The 23690-nt window shown below is 41.7% G+C and overlaps 4 protein-coding genes and 1 non-coding gene across 6 annotated transcripts in view; 1 reads left to right on the forward strand and 4 right to left on the reverse strand.

Moving 5' to 3' along the window:
* LOC109873732 (lipase member H) overlaps positions 1-8705 on the reverse strand; it is a 47156-nt gene extending 38451 nt beyond the window's left edge. Inside the window, exons 1-2 of the mRNA XM_020465429.2 lie at positions 8588-8705; positions 6060-6146 (exon numbers count right to left, since the gene is read on the reverse strand). The gene's annotated coding sequence lies outside the window, so the exon portion shown is untranslated. The remainder of the gene's footprint in view (positions 1-6059; positions 6147-8587) is intronic.
* Positions 7838-14807, forward strand: LOC109873731 (protein O-glucosyltransferase 3). 2 transcript variants are annotated; one of them, XM_031809423.1, is made up of 9 exons: positions 8778-8946; positions 9296-9353; positions 9584-9781; positions 10162-10445; positions 10652-10868; positions 10966-11162; positions 11331-11525; positions 14102-14206; positions 14333-14807. In XM_031809423.1, exons 3-9 carry the CDS (start codon positions 9685-9687, stop codon positions 14474-14476), a joined length of 1239 nt encoding a protein of 412 aa, XP_031665283.1. In that variant the 5' UTR covers positions 8778-8946; positions 9296-9353; positions 9584-9684; the 3' UTR covers positions 14477-14807. The 2 variants fall into 2 exon arrangements, with proteins under 2 accessions (XP_020321017.2, XP_031665283.1); XM_020465428.2 differs by lacking the exons at positions 8778-8946; positions 9296-9353 and adding an exon at positions 7838-8387.
* A 796-nt stretch (positions 14808-15603) lies between these two features.
* Positions 15604-15675, reverse strand: trnac-gca (transfer RNA cysteine (anticodon GCA)). The gene has a single exon. It is a non-coding gene; the product is annotated as a tRNA-Cys (tRNA).
* Positions 15676-17458: 1783 nt separating this feature from the next.
* LOC109873962 (coiled-coil domain-containing protein 82) lies at positions 17459-20817 on the reverse strand. Its single transcript, XM_020465686.2, has 7 exons — positions 19993-20817; positions 19603-19825; positions 19416-19508; positions 19190-19314; positions 18856-19026; positions 18407-18595; positions 17459-18135 (listed from the first exon to the last, which is right to left on the reverse strand). The coding sequence occupies exons 1-7, from the start codon at positions 20512-20514 to the stop codon at positions 18070-18072; spliced, it is 1389 nt and encodes a 462-aa protein (XP_020321275.1). The 5' UTR covers positions 20515-20817; the 3' UTR covers positions 17459-18069.
* A 226-nt stretch (positions 20818-21043) lies between these two features.
* On the reverse strand, positions 21044-23237 carry spag16 (sperm associated antigen 16). The gene has a single exon (XM_020465685.2). It carries the CDS (start codon positions 23110-23112, stop codon positions 21214-21216), a length of 1899 nt encoding a protein of 632 aa, XP_020321274.1. The 5' UTR covers positions 23113-23237; the 3' UTR covers positions 21044-21213.
* Between the last annotated feature and the right edge of the window lie 453 nt (positions 23238-23690).

Raw genomic sequence — 23690 nt, forward strand, 5'->3', positions numbered from 1 at the left:
CTCACATCGGCTGCGGAGAGCAGGATCACAGTCTTCCGGAACAGCTGGTGATCTCATCGATGTTTCAGTGTTATTTGCCTCGAAGCAAACATAGAAGTAGTTTAGCTCATCTGGTAGACTCGTGTCACTGGCCAGCTCTAGGCTGTGCTTCCCTTTGTAGTCTGTAATGGTTTGCAAGGCCTGCCACATCCGACGAGTGTCAGAGCCGGTGTAGTACGATTCGATCTTAGTTCTGTATTGTTGCTTTGCCTGTTTGATGGTTCGTCGGAGGGCATAGCGGGAGTTCTTATCTTCCAGGTTAGTCCCTCTCCTTGAAAGCAGCAGCTCTAGCCTTTAGTTCACACCAACTATCACATCATCATATTAGGGCTGGGCGATATCTCATTTTTGTGCGATATACCAAAATGGATATATCGCAAGAATCAAATTTCTTTCATTTTTTTTATTTTTTTACGAGGGTTTACGTTGTAACGTTGGCAAATGCGGCATCTCACTCTCTGGCAGCCCATAAATCAAATACAATCAAATTGTATTTGTCACATACACATGGTTAGCAGATGTTAATGCGAGTGTAGCGAAATACTTGTGCTTCTAGTTCCGACAGTGCAGTAATATCTAACAAGTAATCTAACAATTCCCCAAGAACTACCTAATACACACAAATCTAAAGGGGTGAATGAGAATGTGTTCATGTAAGTATATGGATGAGCGATGGCCGAACGGCATAGACAAGGTGCAATAGATGGTATAAAATACAGTATACACACACACACACGTGATATGAGTAATGTAAGATATGTAAACATTATTAAAGTGGCATTATTTAGAGTGCATTGTATGACTAGTGATCAGGTCTCAATGTAGGCAGCAGCCTCTCTGAGTTAGTGATTGCTGTTTAGCAGTCTGATGGCCTTGAGATAAAAGCTGTTTTTCAGTCTCTTGGTCCCAGCTTTGATGCACCTGTACAGACCTCGCCTTCTGGATGGTAGCGAGGTGAACAGGCAGTGGCTTGGGTGGTTGTTGTCCTTGATTATCTTTTTGGACTTCCTGTGATATCGTGTGCTGTAGGTGTCCTGAAGGGCAGGTAGTTTGCCCCCGGTGATGCGTTGTGCAGACCACACCAACCTCTGGAGAGCCTTGCAGTTGTGGGCGGTGCAATTGCCGTACCAGGCGGTTATACAACCCGACAGGATGCTCTCAATTGTACATCTGTAAAAGTTTGTGAGGGTTTTAGGTGACAAGCCAAATTTATTCAGCCTCCTGAGGTTGAAGAGGCGCTGTTGCGCCTTTTTCACCACACTGTCTGTGTGGGTGGACCATTTCAGTTTGTCCGTGATGTGTATGCCGAGGAACTTTTCTCCTTCTCCACTGCTGTCCCGTTGATGTGGATATGAGGGTGCTCACTCTGCTGTTTCCTGAAGTCATCTCCTTTGTTTTGCTGATGTTGAGTGAGAGGTTGTTTCCTGACCCCACACTCTGAGTGCCCTCACCTCCTCCCTGTAGGCTGTCTCAGCATTGTTGATAAAGCCTACTACTGTTGTGTCGACTGCAAACTTGATGACTGAGTTGGAGGCGTGCATGGCCACGTAGTCATGGGTGAACAGGGAGTACAGGAGGGGGCTGAGCACACACCCTTGTGGGGCCCCAGTGTTGAGGGACAGCGAAGTGGAGATGTTGTTTCCTACCTTCACAACCTGGGGGTGGCCCGTCAGGAAGTCCAGGACCCAGTTGCACAGGGCGGGGTTGAGACCCAGGGCCTCAAGCTTAATGAGGAGCTTGGAGGGTACTATGGTGTTGAGTGCTGAACTATAGTCAATGAACATCATTTTTGTATTTTTTTATTTCACCTTTATTTTAACCAGGTAGGCCAGATGAGAACACGTTCTCATTTACATCTGCGACCTGGCCAAGATAAAGCAAAGCAGTGTGACAAAAACAACAACACAGATTACACATAAACAAACGTACAGTCAATAACACAATAGAAAAATATATGTACAGTGTGTGCAAATGTAGAAGAGTATGGAGTTAAGGCAATAAATAGGCCAGAGAGGCAAAATAATTACAATTCAGCATTAACTCTTTCACTCAAACCCAGCCCTTTTCTTTTGTGTAACAGGCTGTCATATCTGTTCCGCCCGTTAGGGACGTTTTCCTTTATGACATAATTTGTAATCAAGTTATGATTAATTATGTGTATGTGTAATTCTGTGTGATTAGTTAGGTATTTAGTAAATAAATAATTAAACCCAATTTTGTATTGCTGAGCCAGTGTTTGTGAAGATAACCAGGTATTTACAACTTTCAGATGAAACTGAATTAAGGTGACGATTAATATTGATTGCTATTGATGTAAAATATTACTAGGTCTTTAAGAGTTTATTCGGAAGATAACAGCTCTATAAATATTATTTTGTGGTGCCCCGACTCTAGTTAATTACATTTACAAGGTTAGCTCAATCAGGTAATATTAATTACGGAGAAAGGATTTTATAGAATAGCATGTCATATCACTTAATCCGGGATAGCCAAAGACACGACAGCCCTTTACCTTGTTCTGTACACCTCCAAAACAAAGGTCATGTGGTTTAGTAAGAAGAATGCCCCTCTCCCCACCGGTGTGATTACTACCTCTGAGGGTTTAGAGCTTGAGGTAGTCACCTCATACAAGTACTTGGCAGTATGGCTAGATGGTACACTGTCCTTCTCTCAGCACATATCAAAGCTGCAGGCTATGGTTAAATCTAGACTTGGTTTCCTCTATCGTAATCACTCTTTCACCCCAGCTGCCAAACTAACCCTGATTCAGATGACCATCCTACCCATGCTAGATTATGGAGACGTAATTTATAGATCGGCAGGTGAGGGTGCTCTCGAGTGGATAGATGTTCTTTACCATTCGGCCGTCTTCACATAATCACTAGTTATACATATGGTTGATGATATTACTAGGTTAACTAGATTGTTCTGCGTTGTATATAATCAATGCGGTGCCTGTTAATTTATCATCGAACCACAGCCTACTTCAGCTTCGCCAAACAGGTTGATGATTTAACAAAAGCGCATTCGCAAAAAAAGCACAATCGTTGCAATAATGTACCTAACCATAAACATCAATGCCTTTTTTAAATGAATACACAAGTATATATTTTTAAACCTGCATAGGTAATTGAAAGAAATTCATGTTAATTCATGTCAATAATAACTAGGGTAATTGTGTCACGTCACTTGCGTTCAGTGCAAGCAGAGTCAGGGTATATGCAACAGTTTGGGCTACCTGGCTCATTGCGAACTGTTGAAAGGCCATTTATTCCTAACAAAGACTGTAATTAATTTGCCTGAATTTTACATAATTATGACATAACATTGAAGGTTGTGCAATGTAACAGTAATATTTAGACTTAAGGTTGCCACCGTTCGATAAAATACAGAACGGTTCCGTATTTCACTGAAAGAATAAACACTTTTTGTTTTCGAAATGATAGTTTCCGGATTTGACCATATTAATGACCAAAGGCTTGTATTTCTGTGTGTTTATTATATTATAATTAAGTATATGATTTGATAGAGCAGTCTGACTGAGCGATGGTAGGCAGCAGCAGGCTCGTAAGCATTCAATCAAACAGCAGCTCTTAGCAATGCTTGAGGAACAGCGCTGTTTACGACTTCAAGCCTATCAACTCCCGAGATTAGGCTGGCAATACTAAAGTGCCTATAAGAACATCCAATCGTCAAAGGTATATGAAATACAAATGATAGAGAGAAATAGTCCTATAATTCCTATAATAATTACAACCTAAAACTTCTTAACTGGGAATATTGAGGACTCATGTTAAAAGGAACCACCAGCTTCTCATGTTCTGAGCAATTTTTTCTTTATTCTTTCAACTTTATTTAACCAGGTAGGCTAGTTGACAACAAGTTCTCATTTGCAACTGCGACCGAGCAAGGAACTTAAATGTTAGCTTTTTTTTACATGGCACATGCTGCACTTTTACTTGCTTCTCCAACACTGTGTTTTTACATTATTTAAGCCAAATTGAACATGTTTGATTATTTGAGACTAAATTCATTGTATTTATGCATTATATGAAGTTAAAATAGTGTGTTCATTCAGTATTGTTGTAAGTGTAATTTATTACAAATATAGATATATATATAAATCTGTCGATTAATCGGTATCGTTTTTTTTGGGGTCCTACAATAATCTTTATTGGCGTTGAATAATCATAATCGGTTGACCTCTAGTCTCTACCTTCTTGTCCTTTGTGCTGGTGTTTGTGCCCAATAAAGTTTGCACCATGTTTTGTGCTGCTGCCATGTTGTGTTGCTACCATGCTGTGTTGCTACCATGCTGTGTTGTCATGTGTTGCTGCCATGCTATTTTGTTGTCTTAGGTCTCTCTTTATGTAGTGTTGTCTCTCTTGTCGTGATGTGTGTTTTGTCCTATATTTGTTTGTTTTTAATCCTAGCCCCTGACCCCGCAGGAGGCCTTTTGCCTTTTGTAAATAAGAATTTGTTCTTAACTGACTTGCCTAGTTAAATATAAAATGAATATTATTTTCTCTTCCTGGCGCCGTTAACGCTTTACATGGCTGAACTCGCATTCATGGCTGAACTCGTGTTTGGATTTTATTGTATGTTTGCACCAGAAAGAAGGTAATGTCTAAAAATAGACATGACTTGCATACATAACTCTATGATTTACAGGTGATTGAACCTGCTGCCTTCTCGGAGGGTATAACAGGGAAGAGGTTCACAGATCCACTGGAAACAGGTGGAAAGCAGACAAACTCCACAGTTGTTTAATGGCTCCAGTCCTCCCCTGGTTCTTCACTAAATGACAGATTTAAGATTTAAGACCTTTAAGATCCCCACATCAGCTACAGTGGCTTCCAGTTGGGTGGGTAGTGACACATACACTAAAACAAACAGTTCACTTGACCATTCTGTAATCCATGTACATACAAATGGAGCAATATAAGTTCAGTTGTGATTTTTTTTCTGTAATCTTTGGTCTGATATATATATATATATACTTAATCAGGAAATAAGATTAGATATCTCTCAAAGAGGCTGGCTTCCTAGCAAATACATACAGATGTGCCAAAAGTTAATGCCAATCTTGTTCTCTTCCATAGCCATAGGTCAGGCTCACTGCAGCACCACTTAGAGAGAGGACCAAGACAATTCTAGACTAACTGGACCAGCATCAGAACCAGTCAGTCAGCCTCCAGTGAAGCATGAGGATTGTACATCTATCCAATGGAGAGAACACATCCAACCATCAGCTGAATTGAAAACATCTATTCCCAACTCTAACAGCCCAACTCTGAACATATGTAGCAGCCCCATCAGAAAAGTCCGCTTCAGAAGATCTCTGGTTGCGCCATAACACCAGCTTGCCATTTGTCCTTGATCAGGCCACGGTGTGTGGAGTCGCCAGGAATGTTCTCCTTGCTAAGACCAAGCAGATCCACCACACTGCCCACCATGTAGAGACCCAGGCTCAAGACTCAGGCCTGCCCTCCAACCTCCCCTCCGGCCTTCCCTCCTCTGACCACAGAGAGAGTTAAGTCACCATGAGACAGCACATTTCAAGTAGTCATCCCACCTTGTTCCCTGCCTCTGACCTACAGCGTGCTCCACCCCAGAGCATCAGCAGAACCATGCTTCATACCACACGGTCTCATTACCCTGAATATAGGACCAGATTAAGCTCATCTTTGATATTTAACTCTCTGTCCATGTATAAGAACACCTCAGCTACAGCAACTGAGAGTCCAAAACACTCTAACAGGGCCAAGTCACTTGATAGACATTTAACCGCTGGTGACAATAACTCCCTCTACTCGCCACCCAGTAAAACAAGATGGTTGTCATCTTCTGAGAGAATCAACATGTTGGCAAAGCAGCATAACTTAGCAGCCCAAGTTGGTTTATCAAAAGCCATCAGCCCACAGAGGAATCTGCAGACAAATGCTTCTGTTCAATCCAATAACCAAAGAATGTTCAAACACCATGCATATTTTACAGGTGTATATGACACAGGTCCCAACCTGGCAATTACGACTCATTCTCTCTCCAGCCTTAGCTCCAGGTCCTCCCACCGGACTCCGACACCTCTTCACAGCTCCCCAGTTTCACTAGGTCATAGAAAGAATAAAAGCAATTGGTTCAGAAATGAATGATAGTGAAATACATCATATCAGTCAGCTTAAACAGCAGACTTCAAAAAAGGATTTGTTTGCATTTCGTAATAGAAAGAATAGCTTGGATCTGCCTACTCAGGGTGCAACTCCTATCTCTGAGAGAGCTGAAAAAGAGCCCACTGGATACAGAAGCAACCGCAAAGTAGATCAGATACTGAATCACCTCAGGATAACATTCAGTAGCAAACGTATAGAGGAGAAGAGTGTGTCGCTTGGTAGAATGGGGAAAATGGTTCCCTCAACACTTGAGGGAGCTTGTGACATCCGTGAGAATAGAGGGAGAGGGAAGGGCAGTGGTCCAGAGGTCAAATAAGTGCTAAAACTAAGACTACAGAACAGAGGCAGGAATAGGCAGACAATGCCTACCACTAAAATAGCATCCATGAATGCCCAGTTAGATTTTCAAGACAAAGAAAGGAACACAATATCAATATAAAATGCAAACTCATCACTATCAAAGGAAGAATGAAGTAGAACACATTATCCACATTCACCCTATTTTAGTAGTCAATCTGTTGTAAAAGAATCCCAGATTGAATCTCCAAGTTCTAGACCCAATCATGTTAGCCTCAACATGGAGAATGAAGATGCCTTCTTTAGCTCATTAGGTAAGGACAGTAGATCAGATAGGAGTACAACTGGCTGTTTTAAACTCACACAGCACTCCAACCACTACAGATTTGGGCCTGAAACATGGCCGCTCCATCTCTGTCACCAACATTTACTCAAACCGAACATCAAAAAACAGGCGCATCTCCACAGGAACTGATATGGCCTCCACAAGGGACCTAAGGAGTCTGGAGGATATCAGAGGGCCAGGGGACATTGGTCGCACACACAGGACCCTTTCCAGAGCTTGTTCTTGCATACTGAGCCAGAGAACCTGTTAGCCAGAATAGAACAGACTGCATCCTAAGCTCTAAGAGCCTGACATGGACCCGGCCTCTACGGTTCAATGAGTCATCAATTTTGCCCACAGAGATTTAAAATTCACTTATCATTGATCAGACGTCACAGGTTCAGTTTGTCAGACTTTGAGGAGTATGACTCAGATACCACTACAGATGGAGAGTACTACTTGAGCAGTGGTGATTGGGAGAAGAGTCAATACTCTAGCAAAGGGGGATGTTTTGAGTAACATTGTGCAAATATTTTTATTTAGCAATTCACGTTTTAGTGAAAATCATTTCTTACAGGCCTCTGTATTGTTGAAAAACATGACTAAAACGGGACTACATATGTGCATTAATTGAATCCATATTGTAGCCAACTTAATCACATCTCTACTGTTGCAGGGCTCTATGCTTTTTTACAAGCTGAAATTTTTTTGCGAACACAAATAAATTGAAGAGCACAATGAAAAATATTTGAGGTAATAAAACTAGAATCTTACATTTTCTAGTTTCACTGGTGCTCCTAAATAAAAATTCCAGGTCGCACAGCTAGATATTTAGGCGTATATACGAGTAAAATGCTCGCACCGTAGAGCCCTGCGTTGCACATATAAGCACAGTTAATATTTTTGTTTAAATAATTGAATCATTTCAAAAAATTGTTAAGCCTATGTATTGTTGCTTTGCGTAAGCGGAACTAAAGTATGGATCCCAGTGGACTACACCGAGGATATTTTCATGGTACATTCAGTCTGGAAAAAAGTTCGTGACATTAAACGAATCTTGTTTAATTAAAAGCGTGTAATATACGGTATTCTTCTGTAATATCAAATCGACAATTGGTCTGTGTAAACAAATGCTTTTTCCTGTGCGTATTTCATCAAAATTCCTCAATACCCACGAGTCCATACATCGTCCAATCACACTCCGCCAAATCAAAACTTCACCCCCCCGATCTCCACCCTTTTCTGAAGACGAGATGCTGCCTGCATAATTGGTACCATAAAAATAAATATTAGTTTGCTAGTCTACTTTTAGAAATGAACTATGACGCGTAAAGATAACCTACTCAACCCTACACGGAGTTTATTTCCGTTAGTTTGTATAGTTTTAATATTATCCACATGTTGTAGTGACTTTCCGTGTTGTCAAGCTAGTGAAGTCGGTCCTGAAAAATGTCTTGTTTGGGGTCCAGGGCTCGACCCAAAAGTCGTTTTGCCCGTCCGATATTTCATCATCCAGGCTGTCAACTCAGCTGGGAAAAACTTCACCCTCTCTCCAGGTACGTGTTGATAAACAGCAGAATTACCTAAAACCAATGGGCGCAACCGACTGAAGACGAAAGTTGAGTGACGTCGGGGGGAGGTGCGTCTGCGACAGCCGAAAGTAATGTGGTTTTCCAAAGCAAGGCTCAGATCAATATTTTATTTAACTAGGCAAGTCAGTTAAGAGCAAATTCTTATTTTTAAGACAGATTTTTACCTTGGTCTTCGATCTAGCAACCTCTCGGTCACTGGCCCAACGCGCCAAAAAATGTTTTCTTTATGTCGAAAAAAACATTTATCCAACACCAATATCACACACTCGCAAACCGAAATCACATGTGTGCAATCAATTAGTGAGGGAGAGCCTCAATCACATGTAGCCTCATTCACTGTAGGCTACACATGAATTGCAGCAAATTGGTTTCTGTTTCTTTCGCGTGGGTCAAGTACAAACACCCAAATGATTGCTTGACAATAGCGCCTCCCACAATGAAGGTGATCGCTGCAGGATGAAATTGGTGAAGAGCAACTGCAGACATTTGAAGTCAACTTCATGACCTTTGATCTCATGATTTTGTAAGGTTCATGCAGTCCATAGTCACTTTAACTCAACCTACATGTACATATTACCTCAACTAACTGGTGCCCTCTCGACTGTTATTTTACTGCTGCTCATTAATTATTTGTTAACATTTTTTTTTTTTTACTTATCTATTTTTTACTGAACACTTATTTTTCTTTAAACTGCATTGTTGGTTAATGGCTTGTAAGTAAGCAGTGAATGCAGACTGCAACACACTTTGAAAGGCGGTGACCAACGATAGTCACTGACTTGACAAAAGTGATCCGGTCGAACGCACCCAATTATTTAATATCTGTTGGATGTCTATCCCTTATCAAAGTTCTCTTTTGGGAAACTTTTTAGCAATCCATCCTTTTCAAGGCATTTTATCCCAATATCAATTGAGGTCTCATATATAATGGTGAGTTTGTCATCTTCCAAATACATGTTTTTGTTGCCCTAGCTAATGTTTTATTGCTGCACAAAATCAAACTCTTAAACAGTGTCCATGATTGGGAACCCTTTTATTCCCCTAGTTAGCTTAGTCTTTGCAGACTGAAAATTACTCCATCTCTAATTGACCTTATGGTTACATTATTGTTTCCGTTAGAGGTGATCCATCTAACTCATTTTAATTCTCTTTACATGTAGGCAAAGACTCATTCAGAGTGAAGATTGTCTCACTCTCACAGAAGGAGCATGTCCGCATCCACGTCCCCCTCCCCCTGGACAGAGGAGATGGTTCTTTTCTGATGAGGTACCGTCTGTATGGCAGTATCCTCAAGGGACTGAAGGTCGAAGTACTCTACAGAGACAGTCACGTTGCCAAGTCACCTTACACCCTACAAGGTACCTATATCAGTCAATGGCTCACAGATTATTTCAATGAAAGCAGATTAGTGTGATCATTTGACAGAAATGACAAGTGAACTCCTCATCAGAGTATGCCTGTATGAATAATATAGGCTAGATCAGTGTATCCTCCAATACCCCCAACAGCACACATTTTTATTGTAGCCCCAGACAAAAACACCTAATTGAACTTGCCACGGGCTTGATGATTAGCTGACAAGTAGAATCAGGTGTGCTTGTCCAGGGCCATAACAAAAATATGTACTGTTGGGGGGACTGGAGCTAGGAAACACTTGACTAGATGGCAGTATGCTGTAAATTTGATCTATTCTTACTGATTCCACATGATGCATCCCTTTGGTTGTATATACACTCAGGCCCAGTCTATCATGAGTACTGCGACTGCCCAGAGCATGATGTTCCCACCTGGCAGAGCATTATGCAGTGTCCTGCTGAGGAACCCCAGATCCAGAGGGACTTCAATGCCTTCCCCTCCATTGATCTGCAGCGCCTCCTACAGGAAGTTCCCCAGCGGTTCTCCAACAGAGGAGGTCTCATTCACTATGCTGTCATCAACAACCAGGTGTACCGTCGCTCGCTGGGAAAATACACTGACTTCAAGATGTTCTCTGATGAGATGTTACTATCCCTAGCCAGGAAGGTAAAGAATTGCTTTGTGGGGGGTTGTGTGTGCAGGTCTCTGTCCTTTCATCAAGAAGTATGATCATGTTCCTTTCTGAACTGTTTTGTGATACTTTGTCCGTTGCCTGAAACTATCCTAATACTGTATTTTCAATATAATTGTTTAGTTCATTGTTCTCCATAAACTGAGCTCCCCTGTCTTTGTCTCTGAATTTGAATTGAAAGGTGAGGCTGCCTGATGTGGAATTTTACATCAATGTGGGAGACTGGCCAATGGAAACAAGGAAAGCAGATGACGATCCTGGGCCTGTTCCAATCATCTCCTGGTGTGGCTCCACAGACACCCGAGACATCATTCTGCCCACTTACGACATCACTCACTCAACCCTGGAGACCATGAGGGGCGTTTCCAATGACCTACTGTCAGTCCAAGGCAACACAGGTAAGACATATAACCTCATACACTATCCCTTAACCTCATTCTGCTTACTTACACATCATTACTCACAATAACCTTATTCTGTTTCCTTGGTGTCTAGGTCCCCCTTGGGCCAACAAAACGGAACAGGCCTTCTTCCGTGGCCGGGACAGTCGTGAAGAGCGCCTACACCTCGTCACTCTGTCCAAGAAAAACCCAGAGCTGCTAGACGCCGGGATCACTGGCTGGTTCTTTTTCAGGGAAAGGGAGAAGGATCTGGGGAAAGCAAATCTTGTTGGATTCTTTGACTTCTTCAAGGTGAGGGAACATTCTGAACACTTCAATCACCCAAAGCCAGCAGTTTCCCATTTAAAAACTGATTTTACATGTGTGAGAAGTGAGAAGATAAAGAAATGTTAGCCATTGATGATTTTTTATTTATTTATTCAGAACTGTGACACCTTGAGTTCCCTCTCCCATTTATAGTATAAGTATCAGGTGAATGTGGATGGTACAGTGGCAGCTTACAGGTTCCCTTACCTGATGCTGGGGAACAGTTTGGTGCTGAAGCAGATCTCACCATATTATGAGCATTTCTACACCCATCTGAAGCCAGGCACCCACTACATCCATGTGAAGAGGAGTCTCTCTGACCTCATACAAAAGATTGAGTGGGCTAAGGTAAGGGAGAGAGTCAAATCAACAACAACAAAAAAGTAACTTGTTACGTAAACAACATGGGGAAAACTAATATTGAAATGCTTACTTATGGGCCCTTCCCAACAATGCAGAGACTAATAGTGAAATGCTTACTTACGGGCCCTTCCCAACAATGCAGAGACTAATAGTGAAATGCTTACTTACGGGCCCTTCCCAACAATGCAGAGACTAATAGTGAAATGCTTACTTACGGGCCCTTCCCAACAATGCAGAGACTAATAGTGAAATGCTTACTTACGGGCCCTTCCCAACAATGCAGAGACTAATAGTGAAATGCTTACTTACGGGCCCTTCCCAACAATGCAGAGACTAATAGTGAAATGCTTACTTACGGGCCCTTCCCAACAATGCAGAGAGAAAAAATAATAGAAAGATAACATGAGGAATAAATACACAAAGAGTAACGATAACCTGGCAATATACAGTGCATTTGGAAAGTATTCAGCCCCTTCACTTTTTCCACATTTTGTTACTTTACAGCCTTATTCTAAAATTGATTAAATTAATGTTTTCCCTCATCAATCTACACACAATACCCCATAATGACAAAGCGAAAAAGTTGAGACATTTTTGCAAATGTATTGAAAATAAAAAACATACCGTATTCAGACCCTTTGCTATGAGACTCGAAATTGAGCTCAGACGCATCCTGTTTCCATTGATCATCCTTGAGATTTTCTACAACTTGATTGGAGTCCACCTGTGGTAAATTAAATTGATTGGACATGATTTGGAAAGGCACCTGTCTATATAAGGTGCCACAGTTGACACTGCACGTCAGAGCAAAAACAAAGCCATGAGGTTTCAGTACTCTGCTGCCTGTGACTGGAACAAATTGCAAAAATCGCTGAAGTTGGAGACTTTTATCTCCCTCACCAACTTCAAACATCAGCTATCTGAGCAGCTAACCGATCGCTGCAGCTGTACATAGTCTATTGGTAAATAGCCCACCCTTTTTCACCTACCTCATCCCCATACTGTTTTTATTTATTTACTTTTCTGCTCTTTTGCACACCAATATCTCTACCTGTACATGACCATCTGATCATTCATCACTCCAGTGTTAATCTGCAAAATTTTAATTATTTGCCTACCTCATGCCTTTTGCACACATTGTATATAGACTCCCCCTTTTGTTTTCTACTGTGTTATTGACTTGTTAATTGTTTACTCCATGTGTAACTCTTTGTTGTCTGCTCACACTGCTATGCTTTATCTTGGCCAGGTCGCAGTTGCAAATGAGAACTGGTTAAATAAAGGTGAAATAAATAAAAAATAAAAAAGGTTGATGGAATTGTCCGTAGAGCTCTTGAGACAGGATTGTGTCGAGGCACAGATCTGGGGAAGGGTACCAAAAAATGTCTGGTCACTCTGAACAGAAACCAATGGCCACTCTGACAGAGTTCTAGAGTTCCTCTGTGGAGATGGGAGAACCTTCCAGAAGGACAACTATCTCTGCAGCACTCCATCAATCAGGTCTTTATGGTAGAGTAGCTAGACTGAAGCCACTCCTGAATAAAAGGCACATGACTGCCTACTTGGAGTTTGCCAAAAGGCACCTAAAGGATTCTCAGACCATGAGAAACAAGATTCTCTGGTCTGATGAACCCAAGATTGAACTATTTGGCTTGAATGCTAAGCATAACGTCTGGAGGAAGCCAGGCACCATCCCTACGGTGAAGCATGGTGGTGGTGGCAGCATCATGCTGTGGGGATGTTTTTCAGTGGCAGGGACTTGGAGACTAGTCAGGATCGAGGGAAAGATGAACAGAGAGATCCTTGATAAAAAACCTGTTCCACTGTGCTCAGGACTTCAGACTGGGGCGAAGGTTCAGTTTCCAGCAGGACAATGACCCTAAGCACACAGCCAAGACAACGAAGGAATGGCTTTGGGACAATTCTCTGAATGTCCATTTAAGAATAAGGCTGTAACTTAACAAAATGTGGAAATTGTCAAGGTGTATGAATACTTTCCGAATGCACTGTAGGTAGGGGTAAAGTGACTAGGCAACAGGATAGATAATAAGCAGCAGTAGCAGCGTATGTGATGAGTTAGTGCAAAGGGGGTCATGCAGATAGTCTGGGTAGCTATTTGGTTAACTATTTAGCAGTCTTATGGCTTGGGGTGAGTAGAGGCTGTTCAGGGCCCTGTTGGTTCCAAATTTGGTGCATCAGTATTGCTTGGCATGCAGTAGCAGTGAGAACAATATGACTTGGGTGGCTGGAGTCTTTGACAATTTTTAGGGCCTTCCTCTGACACTGCCTGGTATAGAGGTCCTGGATGGCAGGGAGCTCGGCCCCAGTGATGTACTGGGCCGTACACACTACCCTCTAACGCCTTGCGTCGTATGCCAAGCAGTAAGTGCATGTTAAGGAAGGACATGCCAAGGAATGTATGTCATTGTGTGTCAATATGCATTGCTACCATTTGTATGTTTGTCTGCTTGCAATGCGAATGCATTTTTTTACCATTAGGATTTAGCTGTTTTTTTGTGCATATTTGATTTAAGATAGTAATGTCTTTATTTTCCCTGCAGGAGAATGATGCTGAAGCACAGGCAATCGCTAAAGCAGGCCAGGCAATTGTAAGAGAGCTGGTACAACCGAACAGACTGTACTGTTACTATTTTAGTGTGCTACAGGTAATTGCCTCCTGGTATTGTTTTTATGCTATGCTTGCCAATGCTTAATCGGCTCATATATTAAGGTAGCATTCTTATCATTGATATAAGAAACCCGGCTGAGGAAGTTCTTTCCTGTCATAACAGATGTACTCTGAGCGTCAGACAAGCCGGCCGACACAACATCCAGATATGGAGCTGGTGCCCCAGCCTTCAGACCAGAGTGCCCTTTGTAGCTGTCAGCGAGAGCCTCAAATAGATGATCCCAGCCGGAATAAGGATGAACTCTGATCAAAACACTTTGAAAGGAAAGAGGAGAGACCCTAGCTATTTCAATACAGAAAGTGCTTATTAAAGGAAGAATTACCTCTGAGATCAGGACTGCTAGCTAAGTGGATGTACCAACATTCATATAGAGAAATATTCCATTTGGTTTGAGCCAGAGGGACCATGTCACAGCTCACTTTGCCTGGATTATGACTGCTTTATTGACAAGACCATTATGCAAACATCAATTTCCACTGTTTTCACTGTCCTGTGTGATATTTTGTACTGCATTTTGTAATTGTATGATGGTCATCATGATTGCATTTTTATAAAAATTGATATTTTTTACATTTTCTTAGATTGCCTTTGATGTTTGTTAACCTCCTGTTTGACCAAGATCAGGTCATTTGCCTTGGTTATTTATTTTTATTTAATTTAACCTTTATTTTTCTTGGCAAGTCAGTTATAAACACATTCTTATTTACAATGTTGGCCTACCAAAAGGATAAGGCCTGCTACGGGGATGGGGCAGAGATTAAAAATCAAATAAATTAAATATAAATATAGGACAAATCACAACACGACATAAAGAGAGACCTAAGATGACATAGCATGGCAGCAACACAGCATGATAACAACATGGCAGAAGCAAAGGGTACAAACATTATTGGGCACAGACAAAAGCACGAAGGACAAGAAGGTAATACAGCAATACATCACGCAAAGCAGCCACAACTGTTCTAAGAGTGTCCATTACTATAGATATTCCTTGGATGGGGACAATATAAAACAATTTGTTGGCATGATATACTATAGATTGATTGCTTTTTTTTCGGCATAAATATTGGTCACTAGCTGGCACAGCCACAAAGTCATCAAATCTGCTAACTGCCCTAACCTTAAATTAAGATTAAGACCAATTAAGACCTAACCTTAAATTAAGACCAAAAAGCGAAATGTTGTTTTCAAGTAATTTGTACAATACTGCGGTTCAACCATCTAGCGGAAATCGCTCAATTCTGCCTTCAGAGCAAGACTCGTGACAATAACCTATGATTGTGCAATTAATAAACTAGATATTTGCTTCACAGTTACTGTTGCTTGTGATCCATTATTCTTGTCTACAACTAAGGCTAAAAATCACAAAAATGAGGGGGCACCCGGATTTGAACCGGGGACCTCTTGATCTGCAGTCAAATGCTCTACCACTGAGCTATACCCCCAATGCGTGTAAATTAAAGAATGTTTTCAAATATATAGCTACTTATTGAACAGCACAATTGTGGTTATGCGTGTATTGTTAAATTTACGTGGGGTATGTTTTAGTACTTATAGCTAGCTACTCGTTCAACAGCACCGAGATGGCTATGCTTAGATTGTAAAATTTACGTAGAGTAGTATCACATTGACTTCACTTTGGACTGCCTGTGGTTTTATTTCCTAGATAATTTAAATGTTTTGACTAAAGTCTATCGCTACAGTTTTGATACAAAACAAGTATATTGTAATGAAACAGCAGGGAGCAGGTCTCGAACCAGTTGGCTAGTTGTGGTGATGTGTTTTGTCCTACATTTTTATTTAATTTATTTTAATTTTTAATCCCAGCCCTCGTCCCCGCAGGAGGCCTTTTTCCTTTTGTTAGGCCATCATTGTAAATAAGAATTTGTTCTTAATTGACTTGCCCAGTTAAATAAAATAAATATAACGTTTCAGAGCCTACACCGGAAGTAGGCAGTGAGTATTTGTTCAATTGAATGACAAGACAGCAGCCATAGTGAGCATTTTGAGTAGTTTGCTAGCCAGCTTTATAACAATTTCTTATAACCCAGTATCATATAGCATATTACTCTAGAAAAGCTTTTCATACTGATCCCATTTCGAGAGGTCAAAAACAATGACCCTCTTGACCTGAATTCCAAGCCGATCTTTTTTCACCTTTAATTCCTATCATTGTGATTGAATACCGACTTGTATTCAAACTCATTACAAATGATTGTACTCTTTACCAACGAAGTCTAGTTAATATCGTACAATCACCTTCATCCTAACTAGCTAGATAAGTAGCTAGCTGACGTTAGCTAACCATTTAACGGTATAGTAACCAGCTAGCTTAGTTTGGTCCATCCATACCAATGGTCCATACTAGCTAGTTAGCCAACTACATCAAGTTCCCTAGGAATTTGCTAGCTAGCTAGTTACCTTGCTACGTGTACTAAACTAATAAAATTATTGTACATTTAATTGCTATCTAGTTAGTTTTCAGTGTCTTTGATTGTGTAATACACATGCATCTGTCTTTCCCACACTTTATTACATTGTCATCTTATCCTAGGAGACAGGCGCTTGACTTCCTACAAAGGGTGTGTTCGTAAATTCACTCTGGCTATCAACTCCAATTTCAGTGCACTCTCGTCTGAGTGCCAGATTGCAGAATAATTTAGGAATTCCTAAAAGTTTCAACCTTTCCCTAGACACACTCAGTGGGAGTGATGAGAGCATGTGGTTTGAGGATGTTCTTAATGGGGAGTATTTGAATACTATAAAAAAAAGTTGCACACACTAATCAATTATGTCCCTGATCATTTAATGGGTGTAGCAACCAACGTGTTGGCACACAGTGGCTTCTTCAATCCTGAAGAAAGCACAACACTGCGTGCCAAAACGTTGGTTGCTACACCCATTAAATGTTTTGGAGCATAATTAATATGCAACTTTATATAGTTTACTGTTTACTAGAGTATTTGAAAACTGCCATCATTCAGCTGTTTTATAAAGGAGTGTGACTAATGTGGTGGTCATATTTAGATGTTCTTGCAGATCCAGCTCAATGTGAATTGATGGGAGAGCTACATCTCAGGATGGAGAACACATTGGGACTGATGTAAGAGTCTCCCAACTAGTGTTTGTTACATTTGTCTGTGGGTTTATTTCTGTGTTTTTAATTGTTTTTCTTACATGCCAGATAAAATTGCAGTGTGAAATATGAATGTATGAGGATGGACAACATGTTGTTTAATGTAGTTTTTATTATTGGTTTGTGTTATGAAGCAGCACACAGGCGTTTTTAATAGAAAATAAGCAACTCACAAGAGTCGTACCTTCCTATACTGCAGTCCACAGAACATTACTCATGTTTATATAGTCAATTCATTTCAGATCATCTGTTGTAGCAAACTCCATTTGACATGATCTTAACTATTAGAAGGACAACACTGCTTCAACTTAGTAGGGAAGGTAAGGACAGTTTAAAGAAAACACTCAGTGGTAGCATTAATTTGATTTACAGCAGTATCAGAGTATTCTGCTTCATCTTTGCACATACAGTATATAACATATGTCTGCACTAAATGTTTTGGTTGCTTATGAGCATTTACTGATATAAAATGGTTGATAAAATACAGGTACAATAGATGTCTTTGTATAGGGTAACAACTAAAGGAGGAAAATAGTTATTAAAAAGCTTTCAGTACAATCTTAAATGTTTACATTGAATGAAAGTCAAATGTCTATAGGAATAAAACACTTCTTTCCTAACAATGTGCAGAATAAACAGTAAAACTTAAATGGATGCCGATATGATGTAGATATGGATCCATGATCCTGTCTGTTGTAAACCTTCAGTCTAGCTTCTCCTCCTGGAAGTAGTCTGCCTCATTGAGATGGTCCTGGAACTTCTCATATTCCTAAGAGAGAGACATGAGAGTGAAACAGCGAGTGATAGTCAGTAAAGAAAATCAGAGAGCATGGCTTTCTATTCTACACATGTGGAGTTTGGGGAAACAAGTAAAGAGGAAACAGGCATTAGATAACCAACAGTTCAAGAAAGAGTTAAGAGCTTGTAAGTAGGCATTTCATAGTAAGGTCTACACTTGTATTCGGCACATGTGACAAAGTTTGATTTGATGATTCAATGAGGAGTACTGTCATTTTATGGAGAGTAAGTGGGGTATATACCTCTGAGATCCAGCCACTCTCCTCCAGTTTTGTGAACACCCTTTTCACAGTTTCCTTCACCGGCTCCTCCTCACCATTCTTCTCCTCCTCCATCACGGTCCGGCAGTGTTGAAACAAGTGGTACTTGAAGTGTTTCAGAGCATGATACACCTCTGTTCGGCTGGCACAAACAGAGCACACACTGAAAGCCTGTAATTTAGGAAAGACATGCAAGGTAGGTGACCTGTTGTGGAAAACCCTCTCAGACAAACTGCAAACTTGACATTTCACAAAAGGTTAAATTGGTGCAAGGATAAGATACATAATTATTCGATCTGATGTTGATCTGTTGTGATGTACTTTTTGTTAGGGTGGATTTTATGGGATGCCAACATCATGTACTATATGCGTTCATCTGGGGACAGTGATGGATAAAACAAAGACGGTTGTTTTCTTCTCAGATGTAGTACCTGTGTGTCACTGGGCATGAATTGGTCCTCTTGAAGGCTGTTGAGGTCATACAGTTGCCCCGAGAGATTCACACTGAAACTGCACTGTCGCTGGAGCTTGCATGCCTCACAAACACTCCCATGCAATCCTAACTTCATCAGCTGGACCTTGGGGTAACACTCCACCCGCTCCTGTACATGGACACAAAAAAACATACCTCAGTTTGCATATATTGTTTTTTTCACATGATGTAAAGAATGGAAGTCTTAGCCAAAGTACAAGCATAGATGTATACAGATCGGTGAATATGCAGCCAATGTTGAATGACTGAAGTTCTCTGAAATGTTTCTTCACCTTGTACCGGTCAGTCCAGCGGCTCCTCTGTTTTAGGTTCTCCAGGCGAGGGAGGATCATCCGCTCATCAAAGTGGAACAGCGACGCCATCATCTCCTGAGCATATCGCTTTGTCCGATCACCGCCTGCTCACAGTGATCAACCAATTAGATTCCCTACACTTGGATGATACAGTCAATTGGGGATGGTGTTAAAGACCCATTATTGTTTAAAAAAAAACACTTACCATAAAGAGACTTGAGAAAGGTTTCATCCAGGACGTTGATCATAAGGGCTTTGACGACCACTTGAAAGTGATTGAGCTGAGACCCAGTGATGACTAGCAAAAACAGGAAAATGAATCATAACACATATAGTAGTAGTGATTTCAGGTGTAAACATTGACCCATGATATAGTGTCAGCTAAGACTCACACTGGCGTGGAAGAGAAACAGCCTTTTCATCTGACGACTCCTTGTCCCCTGTCTTTTTCTTATCCTCAACTATGAACTCCTTCTGACTGTCGCTGTCATCTGCCGCCTCTTCTTCACTACTGCCCACCAATACTTCAGGGGCATCATCACTGTGGGCATCATCCTCATCACCACTAGCATCTTTTGCTTCTTTACCTTTCTTTTCATCACCCGAATCCTGAATCTTTACAAGCGAACAAAACATTTGTTGTAAAACAATGTTAAACATTTCCTCAGTACCTTATGGACGTTTTGTGGGTATATGCGACATGATTTTGCACAATGGATCAACACTTAAAGATACTGCATGTTATGTTATGCTCGTTCACATTATATATGGTGATAAGCTACCTCCAACGTGCTCCTGCGTTTCGGGACGCGGGACTTCATCTTCTTGGATAATGCCAGGAGTTGAGACTGGCGTTGCTTTCGTTTAGCTGCGGTCTCTTTGGCTTCAGCAAATTGTTTGGCATTTTGTGCAGCAATCTGGTCCTCCGAGTCAGAATCTTGACTTTGCTGTTTAATGCGTTTTTTGGGAACGACTTTCCGTTTGGGTTTGGTTCCTACGTCGCTGTCAGAGTCACTGGAGCTGTCAGCGAGGACGCGCTTCCGACGAGGACGGGATCTACCTTCGCTGGAGCTACTACCTTCACTCTGTTCTCCACTGGCAGGTGTACTTTCGCTCCCGCTGTCTGAATTCTGATACTCACTCTCTGAGTCTGAGGCGCTGATGCTGGTCGTGCTCGCGCATGACTCCTCGTCACTGTCATCAAGGATAGACGACGGCAGACCAATTTGAGCCCTTTTCTTCTTTGCTTCAGCTTTATTTTTTCGCATCGTCGCGAACACTTGACGCTTGTACAGGCTTTCCATAGTTGCTTACACAGTGCTGCTAAGTTAACAGACCAAATAAAAGTTAAATAACGTTACCAACCCTGGCTCCCTGGCTGGCTGGCTGGCTAACGTTAGCAATTAGCTAGCTAATGTGAGATGCAGAACATGCTCATTTGTGTAAAATGTCGCCTATAAAACATTATCTATGCGAGCAACCATATGTAAACAACGTTACTCTTATGTTGATACCAAGCTTTAATCTCGGTGAACCTTAAAAAATTGAAACTTCCAATTGTATCTCGTGTGCACGTTTTGTTTTGTTTTTGTAGATGTTGTGTCTGTGCTTCTTCCCACTTCCGCTCTCCACTCAAAAAAGGGCTACTAAAATCATAGCGCCGCACCTGGGCATTCTAGAGAGAAACGACTAGGTTTTTCCTTACCGGTAGACTACATGTGTCAAATGAGTGATTTGTATTAATCATAGGCATAGCTAATGTGAATCATGTAAATAAGGTCATTAAAACCTTATTCATGCTTCAATTCAGAAATAAATTAGTAAATTATAAAACATCTTTAAATATCTTATTTTATTGAGGAAAAGTGGTAAATGTTCTTCAAAAATAAGATAATTGGACAACAGAATTATGTGCAAGAATCAAACAATGTAACACGTCAGCAATTAGAAGTCTATTTTACATTTAATAACCAGCTAAAAATAATTTTAAGCATTTATTAATTTCATGACCAGATGAGAATGGCACCATCTGACCCAGCTGATAATAAGTACTCCCCCTTGTGATCAAAGACTACACTCTGGACAGCATCATCATGGCCCAATAAACTGGACACCTGCGTAGATGCCAGCTCCACCAGCTTAACTGAGCCATCATTACTGGCGATAGCCAGTGTTCGGCCTGACGGGCTAAAGGCCATTTGGTTGCTGGGATGTGGCCCAGTGTCCATGGTTATCAAGGCTGCTACTTTCCTCACATCCCATAGTTTGACCACTCCATATGAATCACAGGAGGCAACAGTGTTGCCCAGTGCATTAAAGGTGGCATGGTTGCAGGAGTGCTGGTGGCCATAGAAGGTCTGTGCACACAGGCCAATCCTGGCGTCCCACAAAGACAGGGTTTTATCAGCTGAACAAGTAAGAAGAGTGTTGGAAAAGGGCAGGAAAGTAACACTGTTGACCGAGTCAACGTGGCCACGCAGCGTGCTACGACAGCGCTCGCTCTGCAGGTCCCACACCTTTGTAGTGTTGTCCATTGAGCAGGAGGCCACAAAGTCCCCACATGAGTGGAAGGAGCAGCCCCAAGTGGCATGGGTGTGGCCATCCAGAGTCAGGATGCAGCGGCCTTGGGAGAAATCCCAGATCCTTACTGTTGTGTCTCCACTGGTGGTGGCCAGGCTACCACCATTTGGGTGAAAGCTGCAGCCAGAGAGCCAATCACTATGACCCTCTCCAGTCATGATCATGTCCCCCATGGGCATACCCCACAACCTCCAGAGCTGATCGTCACTGGAGGAGGCTACAATAAACTTCCGGGGGTGCAGGGCGAGACAGCTTATTGGCAGGGTATGGGCCTTCAGTGAGTTGGTGAAGCGGAATCCAGATGCTTTGGGGCAGTGTGAGGCCAGGGCTTTAATTTGGCCTAGGTAGGGGTTCACACGGCTGCTGACAGGAAACTCTGAGTCTTTCGGGTGTTTCTGAGCTGTGTTTTTGGTTGGGTCTTTGTCTTGGTCATAGAGGGCAATTCCATCATTCTGTAGCTGGATTCCTTTCCCAGACTTACTCTGATATGTCTCCTGTTGTGGGGGCAGACCTGTGTCTCTGTTGGCTGAGCGGATTGTAGATGAGGAATGTACATTACACAGGGTGGCTTCCAGGCTGTTGGCCTGGCCACATGCTCTGTCCCTCTCTAAACTGATGAGCATCTTCTGTTTCAGGGCCACTTGGTACTTATCACTCAACTGCTTCAGTGCAGGCTCATATGACCCATAGTGCTTCTTCAGTCGTTTGATGTCTTCAACAAGCCTGTTCTTTTCTTGGACAACACGCTTATGCTGCAGACGATGGAAATCCCTCTCTTTCTGAAGTTTGACCAGTGTTTCGCTAGCTTTGGAAGCTGCCTGCCTGTAGCTGTCCCGCTCTCTCTGTACATTCTTCAGCTCGTTGTCTAGAAGTTGGTTGTGTGTATACGCGTCAGGCACAAACTCCACTAGCTCGGTTTTCAACAACCCCCTCTGCTCCATTTCGTACCACTCTGCTTGGAAACAATCCAAAGTTCTGCTCATGCCCATTTTGACAAGGAAGTTGCGGAGAAAGTCGTCCACCACTTCTGGAATGTGTGAGACGGGTTGCTTAGCTGAGCTGAGCCTCTGTAACACTGACCCCGTTCCATCTGAAGCATCGCGCAATGCTCTTACCGCGGCCTCCAAATCCTCATCATCCCCCTCTGCCAAGCTCCTTTCTTCATCGGCCAGAACCTCCTCATATTGATAATCGTCGTCTGAGTCATCTGGTATCAACACCTTTTCGAGGTAATATGGCCCATCGACAGATTCTTGCGCTGTTTCATTTTTCGCAGCCATTCTACCAACAACCGCTTTCTGTGTTTGTTTACCCGTCTCCATGGTCACACATTCTCGAACGCTGAGAGATTAAACATCCTGTTTGCCAAGTGTCTATGGAAATTGATAAGCCAATCAACCCTACAGGCCAGAGAAATGTGGGTGATTTTCAATCTAAATAAAAAATATTTCTCTTTTTTCCCCCAATCCTTTATTCCTCAACTACAACAATTACGCAGGAGTGTGTAAAATAGACAGAAACACACAACACACAATATCTAATGATATCCAATATCACACAATATCTAATGCCATTGCCATTGATTTGAATGCATTCATTGTGATCAAAAAAATGTAATTATATAGCTAGGCCTACCTGTGTACGTCATGCCAAATTGCCAATAAAGAAAGCGAGAAATAGAAAGGGAGCGAGCGAGAGAGAGAGAAAACGAAAACTGCGTTCGTTTCCTAACCTGCAATGGCAAACCAATTACAGCAGGTGGCATATTCAATTCACGGTTGACGTTATAGCACCACCACTCAATGACAAACACACACACCTTAGCACTGATCGCTGCACATTAAAACGTCAGTCCCCCTATATCACCTGTCCTATAATAACCTATATCCTACCTATAGGT

The sequence above is a fragment of the Oncorhynchus kisutch genome, linkage group LG29 (genome assembly GCF_002021735.2).
Source record: "Oncorhynchus kisutch isolate 150728-3 linkage group LG29, Okis_V2, whole genome shotgun sequence".
Classification (NCBI taxonomy): domain Eukaryota; kingdom Metazoa; phylum Chordata; class Actinopteri; order Salmoniformes; family Salmonidae; genus Oncorhynchus; species Oncorhynchus kisutch.

Coding starts and splice junctions, on each gene's coding strand:
- LOC109873731 (XM_020465428.2), top strand. CDS start 8,153: ATGACGCGTAAAGATAACCTACTCAACCCTACACGGAGTTTATTTCCG. Junction 9,782..10,161: donor GTCACCTTACACCCTACAAG/GTACCTATATCA, acceptor ATATACACTCAG/GCCCAGTCTATCATGAGTAC. Junction 10,446..10,651: donor TACTATCCCTAGCCAGGAAG/GTAAAGAATTGC, acceptor TTGAATTGAAAG/GTGAGGCTGCCTGATGTGGA.
- LOC109873962 (XM_020465686.2), bottom strand. CDS start 20,514: ATGGAAAGCCTGTACAAGCGTCAAGTGTTCGCGACGATGCGAAAAAAT. Junction 19,826..19,992: donor AACGCAGGAGCACGTTGGAG/GTAGCTTATCAC, acceptor TCGCTTGTAAAG/ATTCAGGATTCGGGTGATGA. Junction 19,315..19,415: donor CTTTCTCAAGTCTCTTTATG/GTAAGTGTTTTT, acceptor CACTGTGAGCAG/GCGGTGATCGGACAAAGCGA.
- spag16 (XM_020465685.2), bottom strand. CDS start 23,112: ATGGAGACGGGTAAACAAACACAGAAAGCGGTTGTTGGTAGAATGGCT.